Below are 8,423 nucleotides of genomic sequence, written 5' to 3' on the forward strand. Positions count from 1 at the left end.
TTAGGCTAAATTGTTGTAGAGTCCACCTTTCGGCGCAAACAACTGTTAAACAAAAAAAAAAAAAAGAAACACAAAAGAAGATTTGCTTCTATCAGTTATTAAGTTCTCACCACCACAAAAAATACTAGGAAGGAAAATGAGGAATAACAGATTTATCCACTGGAAGCAACTCGAATGTCAGATTTGCCAACTTATACATTGTCCTATTATCCTTCAAATGGGTTATGGATTGACTTTCAACTCTTTTCTGAGGAAAAACACATGTGAACAGAAGGTGCAAAAACACAGTAGCATTGACACGTCAATAATGGCGACACCGAGTAAATAAGAGAATACCCAGTAGTTCAAATGTCACTATTTCTCAAAAGTAGGTGCCCAGTATTTGTTACCAAACGAGCTCTGTCACTGTTAGGACTGGCACAGGTCTTTTATTTCTCATTTATATCACCCCAGTGTTTGATGGGTGTCTACTGTAACTTCACAGGTGGATGTGAATGTAAATTCGCTTAAAATGCATTTGTACAAGTGGTCCCCTTGATTGGTTGCCATCAATCATGAAGATATAGGGTGTCTTCTGTTTTTAGAATGATTTTTTGGAGCTCCAGATCCAGTCACTACACTCGACAGTACCTACCACTCCTTAAAAACCCATAATTATTTGAGACATTCATGAAGATTTAAAGGTCAAGACTTCAACTTGTTGACTGCTTCAATTGTCTTATCCTTCATAGATAAGAAAGTGTGCGGTTGTAAAACGAAGGAATAGGTTAGGTGGTGTTCGGAAGAGACAAAGCAAATAGATTTCCAGACGTTTCCCTGGCAAACTACAAAAGGCTGGGTTCTGTGAGACTGGACATCAGTAATTCTATAGTGGTTTCTCGGTCGGCTTCTTCTGGAGTTGTGGACAATCTTTCTTCTATTTTCCCTCTTCTTTATCCTTTCTTTTGCCAAAGCTGTAATTTTGAATCGTTGGCTTCTATATGGAAACATTCTGATGAGAGGTATTACCCTATCGATATGTTTATTATCTACACTTTTGGCACTTCAGGGCTCCATTACAGAGGTATTACCAGAAATTTTGCTCTTCTTTCTGGGTTCCATTCCTATTTTAAAGCTAAAACAGAGAACTATCTGGAAAAAAGTTATTGAAGTGAAACTGCATTTGCCTGCATTTCGGAAAAATAGGCAATGATATTCAAACATGGTGTTCAGTTTAGTATATTTGTAGAGGAGAAAGATCCCAACTGTTTGCTTAAAAATCAGCTCTTAATTAACTGAATTCATTCTTTCATTCTTCATACCTGCTGTGTTGCCCAAGTAAATTTTCCCTTGCAAACACTTGCACACTTTTGTGGGATCTATGAAGATGATGATGAATAGATAAAATCTACAGACTGGAGTTTGATTTGATAAAGAGAGACTTTATCGTCAGCATCATCCTGGAGTAAAAAGTCTCCAAATTGCTTTTTCTAAGCGAACGCAAATCTATCGTAAATTCTACCCGAGTAAGGACCCTTATACTGAACAAAATCTGGGTAGTTAGAGAGGACATAATCCAGACTCGTTGGAATTACAATACCTCGTAGAAATTTAGCCACAAGAAATGAAATCTTTTAAAGGGATGGTTCAAACTCCAAATCCAAAAGGTTTCAGTCGAGTGAACTTTTCATCTACCACTGCATTATCGAGATGTAGAGCTACAATACTACAGATGATAAAGATAAAGTGTAGCATACATTTTGCTGGTTTTCTCAGACCAAGTCAAACAAATTTACCCAAATTTTCAAAGAAATGCTAATTCTACTTATCCACCATTAACTGTTGGAATTCCAAAGTCTCAGCATTAACAGGCGACTTGTTTTTTCATTTTTTTTTTTCTTTTTAGCAACAGATGTGGCTTTGGTGTTAAGTTGCTGGGACTTTTAAGCGTTCCATAGCTAGATCCTTCTGAACTGGGATATCAGTCGTCGCGTTACGGTAATGGGTCCGTCGAGAACTGAGCTATGAGTTGAATCACTGTGATCCAACGACCTCGGAGCTGCAATTGTGAGTTCTAGATTGGGTGGGTCAGGAGGCGTAATTAGAGAAGATGGCTGAGAAATAAAACCAGTACTAGGGGAACCAGATGATCCACAAGAAGGCCATGCAGGCATTAGATATAGACAAGATGGTGATTGGATATGGTTTCCCGATCCCAATTGAGCTTCGTTATCTGATGAATTAAGATCGATCGATCCGGTGCCTTCAAGGTTTTCACGATTTATTGTTTTGTAGGAAGACTGTGCAGCAAGTGGCATTTCACAAGAGAAAGATGGTTCTCTGGAGATAAAAGCAGCATTCTTATGAACTTCTGAATCACTTCGGACCTGGAAAAAGCGGAAACGAGAATCATATCTCATTCTTTAAGATTGGATTTAGAGGGGGGAGAGAGAGAGAAAAACTGTATTTGGAAATTTTACGAGAATTACCAGGTCGAAGAGGCTGGATCGACGCTTTTTCTTGCTGAGGCAGCTCCGTCTGAGAAAGTATTTCTGGGCATGGCTAGCAACTTGGGTTGGAGTTCTGGTGGTTACGAAGTTTCTGGAAATGCCTTTCCAGTCACCTTTCCCAAACTTCTCAAGACCAGTGAGAAATGTTTTATGCTCTTCTTCCGTCCATGGGATTCCTGGTGATTGAAAAAAATTGTGATTAATCCAACACATCAACAACTAACTTCAACGGTATACTAAAAACAATATTACTTTATGATAAATCTAAACGAACCAAAGGCTACGAAGAAATGAATGGGAATGCTCTGCATCAGAAGATAGTGAGAAGGAGAAGAAAAAACAGATCAAAATTGCAACAAACCAACAAGAATCATAGTTTAGTTTTAAGCAGAGAAACAGAACTTAAGACATCTTTTAGGATTTCTGAATATTTAACCAAGTTGCACAGAGAAGTAAATAAGTCAGGACAAATAATAGACGCCATTAATGAAAATTCTCTGTCATCATATTTCTCGTAAGAGGATTAAATTCAGAGAGTATGTGGTGCTTCCAGTAGTCATCTTCAAAACCTTGTACCAGCCATACACGGATCTGCTACACGAATCCTTTCCTGTGTTTTCTGATAAGAACTAGAGGCTGAAAATTTGTCCTACTACAGATGGAAAAAACACGAAAAGAAAGAAAAACTGCCATGGTGCCTTATGCTGGAGCGAACGATTCACCGGAGTCTATTACGAACTTATGGCATTCTGATATAAAATTTTAAAAGAATTCACTAATCCAAAGCCCACGCTACTGGAGAAACCAGTATAAAGCAGTGACGCAACCAATGAAACCCAGTTTCTCCTATATAATGCTGAAATTTTGAGATGCAACTCTCCTACCAACACTCCAAAAGTAGCAGAAGATGTTATATTGAGTACAACAAAATTTCTGAAAATGGTTGCTAAGCACAACAGCAAGAGCACCAAAAAAAAGCAACAATTAAAGAAGAACAGAGGCAAAAAGAGAGAGAGAGAGAGAGAGAGAGAGAGAGAGAGAGAGAGAGACCCGGAATCACACCCATCATAGCGTCTCACTCTCACCTTTCTTTCTTTCTATAGGTCTGCAAATAGGACAATCAGAGAGATATCCGTTCCCCAGTTTCCCAGAGCTCTCATCAACAGAAAGACGAGAAAAGGAGGACGATGAAGAAGAGGAAGACGACGGCAAGCTATCCATGCTAAAACTCTTCTTCATGGGAGAAGCTTCGTCAAGCTGTACTCCAAAGAGCCTGAGCCCTGTAAAGGTACCCCTGTAACCACCACAGGTCCTCGAATTGTGGCCATTGTTTCCACAATAAGAGCATTTTCTGCCCATACCTCCCCTGGTAAACCAACTACCGACAGAGAACACGGGGGGAGTAGATACAAGACTGGTAGGATTGATGTGCTTAAGAAGAGCTACCAAGGGAAGGGGATTGCTTGGGTATTGTCTCTTGGTGCGCCTTTTTCCTCATTGGAAATTCCTCAATCATATACATATCCAATCCAGGGGAACATGCAAGCACTACGATTTAATGAATGGCTTTGCATGAATTAGCAGTCAATGGCCTTGATTGCGCCTATGAGAGGGAAAACCTGTGCATGTATGCCCATGTATGCATGTCTTTGAACTTTGAAGCTGTATATCACATCCACTTTCTTGCATACATCCATGTCACGAGAGCACTACCAATGCCAGAGATTGGTTATCTAGTTCCAACGTTGATGCACGTGTAGTATTTGAAATCATGAGAGAGAGAGAGAGAGAGAGAGAGAGAGAGAGAGAGAGAGAGAAAATCCACCAACTGTTTGACAGTGGATAGCAAAAAAAAACTTGAAGAAAGGAGAAAAGAGGGTGTGCAGGTCCTCCAGGAAAAAGTAAGTCTTGAGTGGCTATGAAGTATGAATGGCCACATCTGTTTACAGGATTGGAGAAAACTAATTCCTTTATTTTGAGGAAGACGACCACAAATCACAGTTGAATGCTCCGGATTTCCTTCTAGATATTTCTGTTTACTTAAGTCACTTTCTTTTTTCTCTTATCAACAATCTCTTAGAGCTTTTACGTTTTCCAGTTGCTATTAGTTTATAGCTGTTTGTTGCTATGAATCAACTGCCACTTTCCGGATATTGTATTGCTTCACTATTTCAAAGAAAAGAAACCTCTTTGCCCATATACCCATTTGACACTATCACGAAGGGAATCTTCATTTCTGATAACAAGAGGTATGATTTTTAAGGGAAGTTTTCTATTGTTGTTTGGCTTCATTATGGTAGATTCTCTGCCAAGTGCTCATTATTATATCCCAGGAGTTTGGATCTTATCTTCTTTAACTTCTTTATGAACTGAATTCTTATTGCAATTGTCATTAAACAAGTTCCCCTTTACTTTCTTTTCTGTTTAAATTTAATGTGCTCTGGTGCCCATGAAGTGCTCGCTCATTTTCCCACTGCATTCATGGTTGTGTGCGTGTGTCACATAAATCAGTTAGAACAGTCCTAAGCTTACACTTTTCAGCTCTCTTTTTCAAGAGAAACCAATTGACCCAGAAACTTTTTAGAGTTCAAGCACAACTTTATCCAGCTAGTAGTCATCGCTTCCAGGTTGCAGAAACTCTTTAAGTTCAGTAACCTCATGACAACACTTCTCAAAAATAGTCTCCTCTTTAAGAATTCTTAGTCGATTTGCTACGTACTAGAAGATCAGTCAGTTTTCTGAAGGCATTTCATATCTGCGTGCTTCAACTTGATCACAAGCCTCCAAAACTAGATGAAAGAATGAAAGAGAATTGGAAGAGTGGAAAAAAGAGGAGAGAAACTAAGCAGTTAAATCTAGATTTAGTCAGGAAAATGTTTATAGCTAGGCTCATCTTTCTTGACTGTTAGTTATAATAGTTTTGAATCTAAATACAAGAAAAAGAATCAAATGAAGTATGCGATAAATCATTTAATCAGCAGAAAATGCATCAGATTATATTTCATTAAGTTATACTTTAACTCTTCTTTACGTACAGATTAACTCAAATATTTTTATCTATCCCAAAATCATGTAATATGCAACTCAGTTTACCTGATCCATCCATTCCATCAATGGAAAAGTAAAATAAATCTTTAGGGGGCCGTGCTAGGAGATTAGAAGCCAATCCCAGAAAAAGACCGCACTGACCAATCAATCACTGGGAATTGTCTTTCATCTTTATCTATCTAAAACTTGGCAATCCTCTCCAAGTGAAAGTATAGAAGATGTCGGAAAAAAGATGAGAATGAAAGGACACGGTTCACATCAAGGTTTAAGATCATGGCGTGAAGTGGCACCACGAAATCAACTACATGAATTACTTTCAAACTGATTAACTCAGCCACTTGCTTCTTATCCTACTTTAACGCATGTGTTCTTCGTCTACAGTCAGGCCAACTTTGACAAGACTATCAATCATTAAAACTTGTCCATTTAAGTGGATACAGTGTGATCACTCATTCTTTGTCCACATGATAAAGGGGTTTATTTAAGCAGAGGACGCTAAGAATGCTCCCAATATTGTCTTCATTAAAATATTCTATATTAACCCATTTATTTGATGATGGGAATTCATGGAAACTGAAAATTAAAGCATTTCTACTGTGGAGATGGATCTCTTCTAGCATTCCTCTTGACTGTATGTAGCCGTTTTAACTGTTACCCTGTGCCACCTTTGATGTAAATGGGAGATCCATGCATCATGCTATGATCATCATAGCAGGATGCATATACATGAGAGATGTCTCTTAATCTACCAAGATCAAGATGGAATCATATCCTCCAGTAAACCTACTGACCAATGATTCCTGTACAGTGACTGGACCAGCTCCACTTTTCTCGATTCAAAGGACCTACCTGAGGTTACTTTGGTGGGCACTTACTTCCGGTGATGCTTCCAGAAAGATTTTTTCTTGAATTTCAAATTCCAATGATGGAGGCGATAAGCAAGTTGACTGATTGCAGATAAGTCTCTCCAGGTGTGGTTGGCCTCAAAGCCTCAAGATAGGAAGAGAAAGATTTGGGACTTTGGGATTGGTAAGCCTCACCCTTTTCATCATGGAAAGAGTAACCTCATGGAGAAGAATTTCCATTATCTTGGCTTTCTCTTTCCGACGTTGTATTGATAACCAGATATTCCTCAGCCATTATGGAGACAGAATCTGTCACCGGCGAGGGTGGGAATGATGTGCTATATGAGAGGAACCCATAAATAATATGTCATAAATCTTATAACAAAAGCTTTTGACTTACGTTCCTCATATTAATCATATACAACAAAAGGCACCACAAGTTGTTTTCAGTTTCATCATTTTATAAGCAAAAGCATGACTAAGAAAGATAGCAGTTCCACCCACAAATATTTAATCAGAATAAAAAAAGATTGATAAAGCAGATGTTCAATGGGATAATCTTCCAAACTCCATAAACCAATGTCTGTAAATCAGCCTTTTTCATCAGTACTTATGGATTCGACTAGTACTGATCCTAGGGCTATAGTTAAGAATCATTGTAGCCCTTTCTCTTACTCAGAAATAAGGGCATAAACAACATGTTAAGCATTAAAATCAAGAAGAACCAATGGCTAGATGTCATTCTCTTACTAACATATTGAAATTGAACTGTTACAGGAATCATAAATAAATTAACATATATTTTTCCTCATGGAGAAGAATTTGAAATTTAAAGTGAGAAATTGTCTAGAGTATCCGTTTTAGTCCAATATCTTTCCACTGCAATTGGCTAGCACAAGTAAGTTTGCCCATACTTAGGCCAAGCTAAGAGAGGGTAAAAGTTGCCTATCTTTCACATAAGAGTGAATTGACTTAAAATAAACTTAACATCCAAAAAAGTTCAGATCCATTCATATTATACAATTGAAGAATTCAAAACCTTTAGTAGAAAGCTTGATTCACGGACATTGCATATCTATATTGTGTGGATCATTCCACATCAAACATGTACATGTATTATTACAATTTACATAAGGGTAGTGTGGTTATTTTACCCTACTCGTATGGCTCACTAGGAGTCGCAGTAAGGTGGAGTCAGTGTTAATAGTATAAGTTTCCAATTTGAGATTGTTCTGATATGTATTTAGTGAATTATGAGAGTGAGCCACGAGCACCATTCTTGTAACTTTATTTTATTTCACTAGAGTAATTCTTAAATAAATAAGGGGTCAACTTTTTGCCCTGAAGGAGTGTAGGTCATATTTACTTTTCCCTTTATCTTCTCTCTATTTCTTCTTCTTTCTTCTTTTATTCTTCAACTTTCTGTTTTTTACATGGTATCAGAGCAATAAGGACCTAGTTCAAACCTTCTTAGGCGTCTTGTTCTCATCTTTTTGAAGTCTACACTTTCTAGGAAAGGGAAATTTCAAAATTCTCTACTGATCAAAAGTTAAGTTTAGATTTTTTTTCAATTTCTTTTGTCATAACCTTATAGTTGATAGCTTGTACTACCAATTGAGTATATGCATGACTAATGCCCCCAGAAGATTATGCCTTGGGATTATCCTTGTTGAATTCTACCTAAAACTTAAATTATGTGGCTTTTGCCTACATCATCACAATATAGGATGATGTCAACCATAATTTTTGTGAAATTTCATTTGTCGCATTTATTTGATTGTTGTTGTTTCTCAAATTGACTGCCTATGTAGGCACCTTATTATGACGAATAATTTTTTTGTTCTAGGTAAAATATTTTATGATGGCTAATGTTGAATTTATAGAAAAGAGAAAAAACTTCATTGACTTTTATGGTAATCAGAGTACATGAACCTTTATTTATAATAAAAGAAAGTAGTAGAGTATAACTACAATTAAACTACCTTTGTCCCATTTACACCCAAACTCTAACACTTAAAGATAAGTCCTAACATAATTAAAT

The 8,423-nt window shown here is 37.4% G+C and overlaps 1 protein-coding gene across 1 annotated transcript; it reads right to left on the reverse strand.

The window, feature by feature from the left end:
* Positions 1–1,575: 1,575 nt before the first annotated feature.
* Positions 1,576–3,874, reverse strand: LOC137950733 (transcription factor MYBS3-like). The gene is made up of 3 exons (XM_068797337.1): positions 3,575–3,874; positions 2,469–2,665; positions 1,576–2,366 (listed from the first exon to the last, which is right to left on the reverse strand). The coding sequence occupies exons 1-3, from the start codon at positions 3,846–3,848 to the stop codon at positions 1,938–1,940; spliced, it is 900 nt and encodes a 299-aa protein (XP_068653438.1). The 5' UTR covers positions 3,849–3,874; the 3' UTR covers positions 1,576–1,937.
* Between the last annotated feature and the right edge of the window lie 4,549 nt (positions 3,875–8,423).

This window comes from Aristolochia californica, unplaced genomic scaffold (genome assembly GCF_029961685.1).
Source record: "Aristolochia californica isolate CCGP_79_NKW_82.1479 unplaced genomic scaffold, dmAriCali1.0.hap1 SCAF_14, whole genome shotgun sequence".
NCBI classification, from domain to species: domain Eukaryota; kingdom Viridiplantae; phylum Streptophyta; class Magnoliopsida; order Piperales; family Aristolochiaceae; genus Aristolochia; species Aristolochia californica.

Bases quoted from the DNA above. Each gene is read 5' to 3' on its own strand.
- LOC137950733 (XM_068797337.1), bottom strand. From the start codon at position 3,848: ATGGGCAGAAAATGCTCTTATTGTGGAAACAATGGCCACAATTCGAGG. The intron at 2,666-3,574 runs GTGAGAGTGAGA...TTCAATCACCAG, and splicing joins ACCTATAGAAAGAAAGAAAG to GAATCCCATGGACGGAAGAA. The intron at 2,367-2,468 runs GTAATTCTCGTA...CGCTTTTTCCAG, and splicing joins GATCCAGCCTCTTCGACCTG to GTCCGAAGTGATTCAGAAGT.